This window comes from Oncorhynchus mykiss, chromosome 4 (genome assembly GCF_057628025.1).
Source record: "Oncorhynchus mykiss isolate SJ-2025 chromosome 4, ASM5762802v1, whole genome shotgun sequence".
Lineage (NCBI taxonomy): Eukaryota > Metazoa > Chordata > Actinopteri > Salmoniformes > Salmonidae > Oncorhynchus > Oncorhynchus mykiss.
In genome coordinates, this window is record NC_143025.1 from 47,884,441 (window position 1) to 47,899,581 (window position 15,141).

At 39.2% G+C, this 15,141-nt stretch overlaps 2 protein-coding genes across 5 annotated transcripts in view; both read left to right on the forward strand.

The window, feature by feature from the left end:
• The window catches only part of LOC110521932 (vesicle-fusing ATPase), a 48,427-nt gene extending 47,254 nt beyond the window's left edge, over positions 1-1,173 (forward strand). For all 4 annotated transcript variants that reach the window (XM_021599908.3, XM_090232223.1, XM_021599907.3 and 1 more), the window contains one exon: positions 189-1,173. In XM_021599908.3, coding sequence (XP_021455583.1) covers positions 189-231 — 43 coding nt within the window. In that variant the 3' untranslated portion in view covers positions 232-1,173. The remainder of the gene's footprint in view (positions 1-188) is intronic.
• A 1,466-nt stretch (positions 1,174-2,639) lies between these two features.
• Positions 2,640-15,141, forward strand: part of LOC110521019 (thyroid hormone receptor alpha-like) — a 99,397-nt gene continuing 86,895 nt past the window's right edge. Inside the window, exon 1 of the mRNA XM_036969007.2 lies at positions 2,640-2,993. The gene's annotated coding sequence lies outside the window, so the exon portion shown is untranslated. The remainder of the gene's footprint in view (positions 2,994-15,141) is intronic.

The following is a 15,141-nucleotide window of genomic DNA, read 5'->3' on the forward strand; positions in this document are numbered from 1 at the left end:
GTTTTATAGCATATCCTGTTCAACATTACTTTGTCTTTTTTGTTGTTGTGTGAGTACATGCTGTAGTACAGAAGGATGTGGTTTATGATACGTCAGGTGTTTAAGGTTGGGGACACTGATAAATCATTGTCACCTAAAGGAGTCTGAATCAGTCTTATTCTCATCTCTCCACACGACTGTCTCTCCAGAGAACACACCGACCGCAATGACCGCAGCTACACGTTCGACTAGAGCTGGAGGAGCGTCTGACCAAGAGGCAAAAGGAGGAGAGAAGGACGTCCTCTGTTCGTCATCCATTCTCATCCAACCAATCCGAGAGGGAGAAGAAGTCGTCCCCTCTCACCCATGCATGTTTCAGTGGCAACTGTCGTCATCATCCATCCACCTGACACTATCGACATATCACATTACAGAAACCTATTGAAAATAGCACTGTTCCAATATGTTATCTGTATGAAACGCAATATGGATTGCAAAGTGCTGTCTTGTGTATTGTGCGTATATTTAGCCATGTATGTTTTAGCATTCTGTATTTACAGTACTGTGTATCTGTCTTGCTATCTATATTTATTCAGACCAGTAGATATATCAGTCTTGAAAACATGATATATGTATTATATATACACATAGATTCATATGAAGCGCAAGTCATCAAAATATTTTGAATATTCAGATGATAACATACAGTATACAGTGTAGTGGAAGTGAGAAGTGTCGTTTCGGGTGTAACTGTATTTCCCTCCACCCTTATATTATTTATTTTCTGTACATAGTATATATTAAATACAGTATATCATTAATTATTTCAAATCATTCTATTGACTTTAATTGAGTAATATATATCAGTATTGTTGTTCATCTCAAAACAAACTTGAAGATTGTGGATGAATAAGATGAATAAGCATTGCTTCTGTGTGTGCCTGTAAGAGTGAGTGTGTTTGTGTCTGTGCGTAAGTACAGTATGTGTGTGTAATTTAATCCAAATTTGACCAGTCTTTTGTTGTGATGCATTTGTTAATTTATTACTTTATTTATTACATGTGAACAGTACTTGTTGTCAAAGGCTCTTTTTATGTTCTGTCAATTGACCATGTGTGTCAACATACAGATGTATTATTGCAATAAATTATGTTTTTGGAAATGATTACGAATTAATAAAAAATTTAAGCTTGAGTCAATAAGTATTCAACACTTTTATTATGGCAAACCTAAATAAGTTCAGTAGTATTTTTTTCTTCTTACCAAGTCACATAATAAGTTGGATAGAATCATCAGCGTTTGTGGGTTTGAATACAGGCTCAAAATGGCCAGAAACAAAGTACTTTCTTCTGAAACTCGTCAGTCTATTCTTGTTCTGAGAAATGAAGGCTATACCATATGAGAAATTGCCAAGAAACTGAAGATCTGGTACAACGCTGTGTACAACTCCCTTCATAGAACAGCGAAAATTGTCTCTAACCAGAATAGAAAGAGGAGTGGGAGGCCCCGTTGCACAAATGAGCAAGAGGACAAGTACATTAGAGTGTCTAGTTTCAGAAACAGACGCCTCACAAGTCCTCAACTGGCAGCTTCATTGAATAGTACCCGCAAAACACCAGTCTCAACGTTAACAGTGAAGAGTTGACTACGGGATCCGTAACTGAGATTAAACAAACATTTGGATATTGTCATATTTAAACAAACTACTGAAACAAATAAACAAACAGTGGGCCACACCACAAATGTTCACAGCACAGTTTAGCCTACACATGACCTTTAGGGACAAAGCACTCATCTGGACAGGTGTACACTGTAAGGGCATGATTTTATACCATTTTAAATATTCCCCACTAATAAAGGTCCCTTTGGAAACACTGACCAACTTTTTGTTTCCTACCCTGTCATACTATTGTTTATTTAAAGGCAATGGAAAAACTTGATTTCCTGTGTTTTATATATATTTCCACAATTGTGAAAATTAAGATAATACCCTTTTAGTGTAAGAGCTGTTTGAAAAGACCACCTGAAATTGCAGCCTGTTTTGGTGGGATGGCATTTTGGCACACCCTGGTGATATCGCCAGGCAATTAATTAGTTAATACCCAAATAAGAAAGAGAGATCCAAATTTCTCAGCCAATAACAGCTAACTTTCAGTTTTCTCCTCCCCACTCCCAAGACAGTCCTAGCAAAAGTCTTGCTTGAAAAATTGCTCTCTGCTAAGAAGTTATTTTTATTTCTTGTTGACCAGTTTAACATATATATATATTTTACAGTAATGTACTTAATTGTTACCGAGAAATGATTTGATATTGAGATAAAAACAGCTGCATTGGACCTTTAAAAATAGAACATTTAGTGTCACTGTACATATTTCAACAAGCATTTGTGCTCTATAGCAGGGTTTCACAAACTCCGTCCTGGGCTCCCCCTGGGTGCACATTTCGTTTTTTCCCCAAGCGCTACACAGCTAATTAAAATAACCAACTCATCACCAAACTTTGATTATTTTAATCAGCTGTGTAGTGCTAGGGCAAAAAACAAAACCTAGTTTGGGAAACGCTGATCTATAGGATTGTGCTAGAGCTATAGTGTTGAACTGCAGCTTTGACATTGCCCTGTAGAGAGCAGTAGACATTTTGATAAAAACTCTCTTGGCTGCATACTGCACGCACCCATACTGTAAAGGAGAGGGGCCTATGTAGTATTGCTGTCTGTTACGTTTCCCGGTCGTAGCAGCGGAACGAGAACGGTGCTAAAATGTCCATAGTGGAAAACCAGAGTATTAAGAGCTCATTTACTCCGTTTCTGAAATAGTCTGCTCAACGCAGCGTGCTTACGGATGGTTGGTTAACGTTTCCCGTCTGATAAATTCTAAACTGCGTTGTTCGTTAAATTCCTAACCAGGAGATACGTACGACTACCACCGGTAGCCAGGTAAACTGGTTGGATTTGACACTTGTATCGGCCCGGGACTGCCATGGAAAAGACACCTACTTTATTCGTCTGCGGCAAGGTGAGTTCTGCTGTCCTCTTGTCAACTCGAGCAGTAAAGCCTATACGAATGGTGTCCATTCATTACTATTTTCCCATTCAGCAGCAAGGTCAGTCTGTGCAGTCAGACATAATCTGGAATGCGAGGCAACACTTTGCTACCACAGTTTAGCCTCGTTTTGTAGCCATGTGAAAAGAGGGTTAATCACTTGGCAAGGCAATTTGCGTGGCTACTGTAACACTGTGAAACTGTTTTGTCAGAGGGGGCGTGTGATCTTTCCGTAACGAGAACATTAGTAGCCTACTTATTTTTTATCCAGTTATTTTCAAATGAATGTGTTCCCAGTGAAATGTGTTTCTGCTTTGCGCGGTCAAAGTAAATTGCTTTGGAATGACATCCATAGCTTTGGTATTGGTAATTTGGTGTTTTATTAGGATTCCCAGTAGCTGGCACAAAAGCAGCAGCTACTCTTCCTGTGGTCCATACGAAACATGACATAATACAGAACATTAATAGACAAGAACAGCTCAAGGACAGAACTACATAAAAAAAAATTGCACGTTCACAACAGCCATTTATTGGGGTTGTTGTGAAAGTGAAAAGCCCTAGGTACTTATAGAAGGACATGTTTGCCTACATGAACTGGCGTGCGTCCATCCCCCCCAAAATTCAACATAGTCAATGTTAGTGTAGCAAAATGGAACACTCAAAGTGTGGATTTGATCAAGTTAATCTGTCACTATTTAGCTGCATCCTCCCACGTGTCATGAAGGCGAATATGGCTGCTGTAAAACATTTCAGTTATTAATTTGTGTCCATTATTAGCCCAACTAGAAGCCTACAATAGCCTACAAATAGGGCAAAGTGGACTTCCCCTAATTGTCTATGTGGTTAAAATGTGTGTCAAAATGGAAATAAAAGTATTATCAGAGTTTTTCGGGGAGGAGGACACGGTCCTAGATAGCTACCTATCTCGCCTGCTGTGTAACGGAGTTCTAGATAGCTAGCTAACATAGTGTCTTTTGCTCCAGCCTGCAGAACACCTGTTCTCGCCGTCTTTAATATAATTATGGGGGAAAGCAGTGCCCAACAGGTGGAAAGACACTGTCTTCCGGTATCCTAGCCAGCTAGCTACCGTTGTCACCCCTGCCTCTTCATCTTCTTCTGCGGGGTTTATCGGCAGTTGGCATCCAACGTTATGGTGCATTTCCACCACCTATTGTACTGGAGTGCCCCCGTCTCCCATCTGTGTACCTGGGGCCCGAGCTTAAAAATTGACCAATATAAGTATAAATTGCCCACATGCAGGAATGCAGGCTGCAATTACACCCTTCTCAGTTTATATGCATGGTATAGCCGCCGTAGACGGGGAACAAGGTATAATGAACGGTAATGGCTTCATGTATAGTGTTTAGCCTATGTTATAAATAGTATTGGTTTCAAATCTGTTTTTAAATTACAATTATTTTTGTTTCTCATAGTCATCCATTTGGCAGAGATTGACAGTTAAATCATCATATACAGTCGTGGCCAAAAGTTTTGAGAATGACACAAGTATACAATTTCAAAGTCTGCTGCCTCAGTTTGTATGATGGCAATTTGCTTATACTCCAGAATGTTATGAAGAGTGATCAGATGAATTGCAAATAATTGCAAAGTCCCTCTTTGCAATGCAAATGAACTGACTCCCCAAAAAACATTTCCACTGCATTTCAGCCCCGCCACAAAAGGACCAGCTGACATCATGTCTGTGATTCTCTCGTTAACACAGGTGTGAGTGTTGACGAGGACAAGGCTGGAGATCACTCTGTCATGCTGATTGAGTTTGAATAACAGACTGAAAGCTTCAAAAGGAGGGTGGTGCTTGAAACCTTTGTTCTTCCTCTGTCAACTATGGTTACCTGCAAGGAAACACATGTCATTGCTTTGCACAAAAAGGGCTTCACAGGCAAGGATAAGATTGCACCTAAATCAACCATTTATCGGTTCATCAAGTACTTCAAGGGGAGAGCTGTTCAATTGTTGTGAAGAAGAAGCCCAAGAAAGTCCAGCAAGCGCCAGGACCGTCTCCTAAAGTTGATTCAGCTGCGGGATCGGGGCACCAGCAGTACAGAGCTTGCTCAGGAATGGCAGCAGGCAGGGGTGAGTGCATCTGCACACACAGTGAGGCAAATACTTTTGGAGGATGGCCTGGTGTCAAGAAGGGCAGCAAAGAAGCCACTTCTCTCCAGGAAAAACATCAGGGACAGACTGATATTCTGCAAAAGGTACAGGGATTGGACTGCTGAGGACTGGGGTAAAGTCATTTTCTCTGATGAATCCCCTTGGCTTCTCAGTCAAGGGAGTGGGCTCACGCACAATTTTGCCTAAGAACACAGCCATGAATAAAGAATGGTACCAACACATCCTCCGAGAGCAACTTCTCCCAACCATCCAGGAACAGTTTGGTGACGAACAATGCCTTTTCTTGCATGATGGAGCACCTTGCCATAAGACAAAACTAAGTGGCTAGAGGAAAAAAACAGATATTTTGGGTCCATGGCCAGGAAACTCCACAGACCTTAATCCCATTGAGAACTTGTGGTCAATCCTCAAGAGGCGGGTGGACAAACCTTGATTTCCAGCCATGATTGCAAACACAAGCCTCTGCCGAAGTGCTAGTATGCTAGCTGTTCCTATAAACTTCCAATAATTGCGTTAATGCTAATTAGCATTTCCTTGTGAAACTACCTCTTATCCACCAGTTTATCTGACTCTGGGGAAATATATACAAGGCTTCATTGCCAAAATCCAGAACTATCCCTTTAAGGCTGGATTAGTAATAACTCCCAGAGGACTGGCATTGTTTTGAGGGATAGCCAAGGCAGACAGGAAACCCCCACATCCATGTTGTGATGGTACGGAGGACTCCACTCTGCTGAGCCTGTCAGGGAGGGCCATCAGTCATATGAGAAGGTGGCCATGTGAGAAAGTGGCCTGTCTGCCCGGGGAAGACATTAAAAGACTTGTTCAGCCGCTCCACCGCTAGCAGCCCTATGGGAGCTGAGGGCCAATTCTCTACCTCTCTTTCTCCCCTGAAGGATACACTTGATCACTCTACTCCTTCATGGAGTTAAATTAGAAGGGCTGGTGAAAGAAGCATGGTGAAAATAAACTCCAATTATCTCATGCTTACACAGATCCAATGCTTTCCAGCTTCTCATGTACAGGGTGAAGACCGAGACAATTGATCCCAAATCGGTTTTGCATGGAGAGAAATTGGAGTGGAAGAAATCTCATGATCGGCTTGCCCTGCTTATATAGATTCAAGCCAGGTCATTAGAGTTAAAGGAGTAGTTCACTATTGATGGGTTTGGATTTCTGAACTTGAAATGTTATTAATCATTAGTTATAATAGAGACCTGATGGGTGCAATAGCCGAGGGGCCACACCAGAGCTTAATGGTTATCTGTAGGGGGAAGGTATATGGTGGGTGCAATTAAGCTTGAAATGTACTGAGTGTAGGGATAGCGATCACATGTGGCAGGCATTGATAAGGGGAGAGAGCCGTGGATTAGTGATGAAGGGGGTCAAGGTTAGGTCACGTTAAGGGAAAAAAAAAGTTTATTGCCCGTATCACTTAGTTTCCTGCCTAGCAATAAAGATACCATGTTTAGTGAGAAGGAGGAGACTCCACCCAAAGGGGGGTACAAATACCAGCTCTCTAGTAAACATGTTTATGTCTGTTCAGCTGTTTGATCTTTTGGGAAAAATAAACTTGGTTTAAGCTTTCATAGTGTCCGTCGAGTTCTTACTCTGATAATTAGAACCTAACATGCTGACTATACCGCTCGCGTCACGTGTGTGTGAGCGTTGCAAAATCACTTTAAAAATACACGTTAGTCAATTATTGCTCGCGCGCCAATGAGCGTCTGCATTGCGAAGCGCTAAAATAGAAGTCAGTTCTATTTGTGATGCTGAACGCGGTGCAAGTCCTGCCTCTCCTCATTGGTTTATAGAAGCATATACCTCATTGGTTATAGCCACGTGGGTGATTGAAAGATGAACTGAGTTTGGTCGGTCGTCATGGTAACTATGAAAGTTAGATGCCAATCGCTATATAAAGTCCAAAGAGGGAAAAAGCCTGGAAGGAGGAGACATGACTAGAAACAATTTGGTTTTATGTGTGGATTAATTGTCGGAGTAGAGGATCTTCAGGTATAATAACAACTCAATGTTTATATCCCAGGACAAATTAGCTAGCAACAGCAAGCTAGCTAAATGGGACAAATTAGCTAGCAACTGCAAGCTAGCTAGCTAAATTTCCATAAATGTTTAATGCTTTTCGGCCTTTTCAACCAAATTAATATAATTGGTTCAGAGTTTGTTTTGATATTTCAATCTGCATGTCGTGATGGCGTTTGGTGTGGGGGGGACAAAATCAATTTGTGCATGATGGTGCACGCGCGCGGCCGATTTGGATACGGTGTAACACTATTTTACGACTTGATGTTAGATGGTTCCTCACCCTGAAAGTAGTCTATGGGCCAGGGGAAATTGTAATCCATAGTTTGGTTATCTTTAAACAGCCATTACAAGCTTCAATAAAGTTTAGCCACCTCTAGCTAAAATCAATGGAAGTGATGGAGGCATGTCAAAATTACCTGAAATCAACTCTAAAGCTGCAATATGTAACTTTTTGGGCGACTCGACCAAATTCACATTGAAATGCGAGTTATAGATCTGTCATTCTTATTGAAAGCTAGTCCTAAGAAGCTGTTGATCTGTTCTGTGAGCACTATTTCTGTTTTTGTGTCTTTTACTTTTGGTTTTGTACAACAGCTTCACAGTATTTGTGGTTTTGAAAATACATTTCACATCTTAGATGGTACAATGATTATCTACACTATACATTGCTTGTTTTGTCACAAACTGAAATTTTGAAAACTATTCAAATTTTAGCAACCAGGAAATGTGATTACTCCATATTGCACCTTTAAAAGTGTCCATAAAAAACATGCTCATATGCCCCCATTACGTCCATAGATTTTTAGGTAGCATGGCTAAATATAAACTGAAGTTTGTAACTGCTGTTTAAAGAGTACTGAACCATGGATTACAGTTTCTCCTGGCCCATGGACTATGTTCATGGTGAGGAACCATCTAACAACAAGTTTGTAAAATGTTCATTTATTTTAAATAGTGTTCAATGTCTGTTCAATCACTTGATTTCCATTTAGTATTTTTTTTATGTGAACTCAATGCACCGTTTCTCTAGAGAGAAATGCTATTAAGCAGGAGAGACACAAATCAAGATCACAAATCAAGAACGAACTGTGGGATGCTGTAGGGAGTTGTAGTTTTCAATAGGCAAATAGTCAACCTAGTTCAGCGTAGACCATTTGGTAATTAACTACAATGACCAGAATCCTATGCTCCTATTCTTCCCGGCACTGCACACAGGCCGCATGAGAGAGGAATGTACACAACACAGCGATGAGAGGGATAGAGACAGTTTGGGAAGTTTAGCTCTAATACCCAATTGATAGTTGTAGCAGACTTGAAAGTATGCCTTAGAACTACTAAAATAGTGATTTCGGCAGACAGCTCTGCAGCATGGGCAGATGTGGCATCCTAGGGCTGGGCAGTATACTGTATTTTACGATATTGATTCACGGACCAGTTTGTGTTTTTAGTTTACCTTCGATAACGGTATTTGAAGGTTTGGTTTGTTAAATGTTATACGCTGTGTGTAACATCCATTTAGTTTACTTCGCTACTTGAGTCATCTCTCTCCGTGCTCTCTCTCTCCATGCCGCTTTTCACACAGACCTAAATCAAAGCGGAATACGAGAAGCAAGAATATGGTAGCTTCATGAAATAACATTCAATGTAGCCAAAGATTATAGGGTCCACTAGGAAACATTTGTCGTCAACACTTTCGTTCCTACCCTCTCACAGTAAGGGCTCCTGAGTGGCGCAGCGGTCTGGGGTGCAAAAGGAGTCACTACAGTCCCTGGTTCGAATCCAGGCTGTATCACATCCGGCTGTGATTGGGAGTCCCATAGGGTCACGCACAATTGGCCCAGCATTGTCCGGGTTTGGCCGGGGTAGCCCATCATTGTAAATAAGAATTTGTTCTTAACTGACTTGCCTAGTTAAATAAAGGTTAAATAAAAAATAATAATAACTCCTCCCTGGCATTTGTCATGTCAAACACTATTCAAAGTGCCCACTATTATATACTAAGTATGGAATTAGAATAATAGTTTTATTTCCATGATTCCAACAGTTCACCCAAGTGTTTTGCTCGAAATCAGAAGTCAAATCGTAATTGCAACATTTGGTAAAAAATAAGGCCTAGGTTGTTTGCCCAATTTGTGCAGCCCTACGTGGCAGTGTGGAAATGATCTCAAATGAGTGCAGGAAATGCAGAAATGGATGAAAATGCAAAAAACATTTTTTGTTGAATTGAACCGTATAAAACAATCGGAATGGAGAAAGACCCATTGAAATCACTTAGACTGTGTTTCCTCCCTAGGGTCACTCACTACTCATAGAGCAAATGTTATTTTAAACTTTTATTAAAAAACATAAATACTGTCATACCGTCCAATTGTTTTGAAATACCATTATGATATTTTGACCATATCGCACCCAGCCATATGGCAACTCACTCACTCCCATGTTATCTCCATAGGGCTAAGTCTGTGTACATATGCCGTAGCTTAATTTGACCCAGTTTTTCACTGCGGGAAAATACTCCTTCAGCAGGAGGACATTTTAATTATTTTGTGGATTATAATTCATGTACATTTTTTGTATTGGTTGTATGCGTCACAGTCTCACCATGTGATTTTTCTTATGTGCGTGATGTCAGAATTCGCTATAAATGTATTGTTACGCAACAGGGCAGTTAACCCGCGCTTCCCTCAATCCAAGACACACTGCCTGCTAATTATCTGCAGGTTATGTTTCAACTTGTCAATTCTATATGATTTTCGAACAAACCGTTTGAAATTAGGTGCATTCCACCTCAGTAATTCACATAGAAGCAGCACATTTCACTGTGGCAGACAATTTATGTTTGAGGCATGCTATGCTAATGTAACGTGAGGAATATCTAGATGAGCCGGACAAACTTTTCTCTTCGATGCGAACTCAAGCACTCCCCCAGTGTTTCCTCCAGTCAGAACAGAACCTGGCCAAACTTTTTCCCCCGGACGCATTTCCCTGTCTTTTAATTGTTTATATTTTTTTTATAATTTATTACAAACAACACAAGGAAGGGGTAACATTAAAGTATTAGAACATGAAGGACAAACAATACAGCATCAAGACACTATCAAACATGTATCAGTTTTTCCGCAACAGAGCCATCTTTATGTGTGAGGGTGCGTGTGCATGATAGTGATATAAAATATGTCATAGTTTCCTTTTTCATGATCACAAACTTGTGAAACCCGAACCCTCCCACAGTTCCCCAATAGCTGTCCCTCAACCATTTGAGACCCTTCCCACAGTCGCCCCCGAAAAGATAAAATGAATTCCATTCCCCACCCCCCAACAAGAACCCCCCAATGCACCAACAACCAAGAGAAGGAACTAAAGAGAAAAAAGGAAAAGACAGAAGAAAATAGCAAACAACAATGCAAATAAATAAATTTAAAACAAAGGACATCAAGGACAACTGAAATCATAACAGCAATGCCTTCTTTATATGTTTGTGTGCATGTCTGGCACTATTACATGTATGTGTGTGTTCTTGTATGTGTTTATTTGAATGAGAGTGTCTGTATATGCATATATGCACCTGCACGGCATCAGCCTCAGGCAAACCGGCATTAGTTGTAAACACACTGCCATTTAGTGCAATTCAAATGTACTTTTCTTATGTTTTATTTATACTTTTTTCCCCCTTCATCTTTTGACCATCATTCTTTCTCTCACACATCAACTCCACTCCCACTTGTCTCCAATTCCACATACCAAGCCTCAGCTTCCCTCAGCCCATCCCATCTATCTCTGCTGGCCACCCACTTCGTGTTTCTGCGAAACACATATCTTTCAACTATGCTATGATGTGTTTAATGTACAATTTCAATCTATCTAATGGAATATAATCTACAGATTGCGTGTTGAAGATAAATACTTTTACTAAGAGTATTAGTATATTAGCAATTGATTGACCCGGTCTCTCCAGATCTCCTGACAGTACTATTTCTAGGGTCAATTTTAGATCATTTCTATGCATTTTCAGCCATTCCTGAACCTGAGACCAGAAACAGGCTACCTGAGGGCAATAACAAAATAAATGGTCTATTGATTCTGTATCCTCACAACAAAATCTGCAGAGCTTCAATGATTTTATGCCCCAAATATTCAACATTCTGTTGGTGGCAAGAATTCTATATAATAATTTTAGCTGAAAATAACGAAGTCTTGAATCTTGTGTTGTTTTATATATCAACTTATCAACTTACCCTGTACCATGGAATCGGTACATCAAAAATCTCTTCCTAACTATTTTGAAATCTGTATGGCACAGTTGTCAACATTCTGGTCCTCATTTTATTCCTCCACCAGTTTTGATCCTTTATATTGGTCAGTCAGACCAGTTCCCTACCAGTTCCCTACCTTCCCGTACAATTCTGATAACTCCATGAAGGGCATAACTCTACCATTACAATTTACAATATAATTTAATAACAAAATACTCTTTCAAACATCTTTCCCATAAATACAGGTATTTTATCAACCAGCACATTTGAGTTCAGCCATAATATTTGTTCTATCTTTTCAGGGGGATGAAATTGAAGTTGTAGCCAGTTCTGCAATGCTTGTTTGAAAAAGACAGATACTTTGAAAAAACTATCATTTTCAATTAATCGAAAATGAGACATCTGCACTAAGGAAAAACGGCAATTTTTAAACAATGGATGATCTATTCTTAGTAATCTACTTGAGAACCATTTAGGGTTCAAATAAAACTTTTGAATGAGTGAAGCTTTTTAGAGAGAAGTTTAGTGCTTTTATATTTAATAATCTCAACCCACCTAATTCATATTCATTATATAGATAGGCTCGTTTTATTTTGTCTGATTTAGCGTCCCAGAAAAGTGAAATATTTTTTGCACATATGATTTGAAAAACGAATCATCAGGAGTAGGCAACGCCATAAGTAAGTGAGTAAATTGAGATATGACTAAGGAGTTAATCAGTGCAATTTTTCCATAAATAGACAGGTATTTACCTCTCCATGGTTGCAGGATCTTGTCTATTTTTTCAAGTTTTCTATTGAAATTCATTGTGGAGAGCTTATTTATATCTTTTGTGATATGAATACCGAGCATGTCTACTTCACCATCAGCCCATTTTATAGGTAAGCTACAAGGTAAAGTATATATTTTTAAGGATACAATACGTAATATTGTACACTTATCATAATTAGGTTTTAGTCCAGAGAGTACAGAAAAGTTATCTTTAACTTCTTATGGCTGCAGGAGCAGAATTGAGTAGCTTGGATGAATAAGGTGCCCAGAGTCAACGGCCTGCTCCTCAGTCCCAGTTGCTAATATATGCATATTATTATTAGTATTGGATAGAAAACACTCTGAAGTTTCTAAAACGGATTGAATAATGTCTGTGAGTATAACAGAACTCATATGGCAGTCAGAAACCTGAGAAGAAATCCAAACAAAGTGGAAAATCTGAGGTTGCTCGATTTTCAACCCAGCCCCCATTGAATACACCGTGGGATATGGCTAGAATTGCACTTCCTAGGGCTTCCACTAGATGGCAACCGTCTTTAGAAACTTGAATGAGGCTTCTACTGGGTGGTGGAGCCGGATGGGAGCTCTTTGAGTCACTGGTCTGGCAGAGAGCCAGGTCCTGGTCACGCGCATTACACATGATAGCGACCTGTGTTCCATGGTTTCTCTACAGACATAGGAATTCTCCTGTTGGACTTTATTGAAGATTTATGATAACAACATCCTAAAGATTGATTCTATTCTTTGTTTGACAAGTTTCTTCGTCTCAGATTATTGCATGGTTTGCCTTTTCCGTAAAGTTTTAAAAAAATCTGACACAGCGGTTGCATTAACGAGAGGTATATCTATATTTCCATGACTAACAATTGTATATATCGACCTTTTATAATTAGTATTTCTGTAAAATGATGTGGCTCTCTGCAATATCACCAGATGTTTTTGGAACTACTGAATGTAATGCGCCAATGTATACTGAGATTTTTGAAAATAAATATGAACTTTATCAAACAAAACATACATGTATTGTGTAACATGAAGTCCTATGAGTGTCATCTGATGAACATCATCAGAGGTTAGTGATTCATTTTATTTTTTGTGCTTTGTGACTCCTCTCTTTGGCTGGAAAAATGGCTGGGTTTTCCTGTGAGTTGGTGGTCACCTAACATAATCGTTTGTGGTGCTTTCGCTGTAAAGCCTATTTGAAATCAGACACTGTGGTGGGATTAACAACAAGATTACCTTTTAAAATGGTATAAAATACATGTATGTTTGAGGAATTTTAATTTTGAGATTTCTGTTTTGAATTTGGCGCCCTGTACTTTCACTGGCTGTTGTCATATCATCCCATTAATGGGATTGCAGCCCTAAATTAATGAGACATTACAGGAATCTAGCTTATGGACTTAATATAAAACTTGAGTCATCGGCATACATGGACACCTTTTTTTTAAGCCTTGGATTTCTAATCCTCTAATGTTGTTATTGGATCTGATTTTAATAGCTAGCATTTCGATGGCCATAATGAATAGATATGGTGACAGCGGAAACCCTTGTTTAACTCCTTTCGACAAGTCAAAACTCTCTGAGAAGTAGCCGTTATTTACTATTTTACACCTGGGGTTGCTATACATTATTTTTTACCCATTTTATAAGAGAATTACCCGAAATTGAAAAAATCCAGGCATTTATAAATAAAATCCACTCTTAGTTTATCAAATGCCTTTTCAAAATCCGCTATAATTACCATTCCTGGCTTCTTATATGTTTCTTGATGTTCTATCATTTCTAGTAGTTGCCGTATATTATCTCCAACGTATCGTCCATGTAAAAAACCTGTCTGATCAGGATGAACAATACCTGGTAAAACCCTTTTAATTCTGAGTGCCATTTTGCTAGTATTTTTGCATAACAACATTGAATTGTAAGGCGCCTCCAGTTTTTTAGATAGACCTGGTATTTTATATTTGCCTACTGGGTCTTGTTTTAATAATAGAGAAATCAGACCATCCTGCTGAGTACCTGACAGACTACCATTTCTATAGGAGTAGTTAAAACAATCGAACAATGGATCTTTCAGTATTTAAAAAATACTTGATACTCTTCCAGTATGCCATCAAGCCCTGCGGTTTTCCAGACTGAAAGGATTCAATAGCCTCAAAGTTCTTCCTCTGTATTTTGGCCTTCTCACTGATCTTTCTGTACCTTTGTTAATTTTCCATTTTTTATATTATTTGGAAATTTGTCTTCATTGTTGTTTTCCTAACTAATAATTACTGTGTGCATTCTTAGTGCCTTATTAGCTGATCCTAATACAGTTTGTATGTTATGTAATTATCTATTGTAGCCCACAATATTTATGTATGGAACATAATGTATTCCTTTTTAACCGTCGACACGCGAGGTACTGATTTCATAATGGTTTATACTCAATTGTGCTTATGTAGTTAAATGTTTCTATTAGTTCTGTAGAACAATGCCATATGGCGTCAAATAAGTACTATTTTGTGTTGTATCCTTTGAAGCTGCCCTGGCCTTATCATCTATTGGATTGGCCTGTGTATCAATTTAGTTTGTTTAGCGTAGCTCTGCCCTGCACCCTTGTGGAGCCTTTGTGGAGCCCTTGCGGAGCTCTTCAGTTATTATGTTACTTAATTGTATTATTGCTATATCCTGATTTTATTATAATGACTAATAAATCCTCTTTATTCTTTACTTTCAAAACCACACAGTATTGAATAAAACTTGCCAACAATTGGAACTCTACATCTTTCTTCCCAGATATTTAATGACAGCTTTTGCATGCTAGCAACATACTGTTTTGAGAGGGATGAGGGAGACGAGAGGCTAAATATGATGGCTTGTGTTAGCTCACTCTTTACTCAGTTAGCGCTAGGACTAATGTAGCCTACATTTTCCGA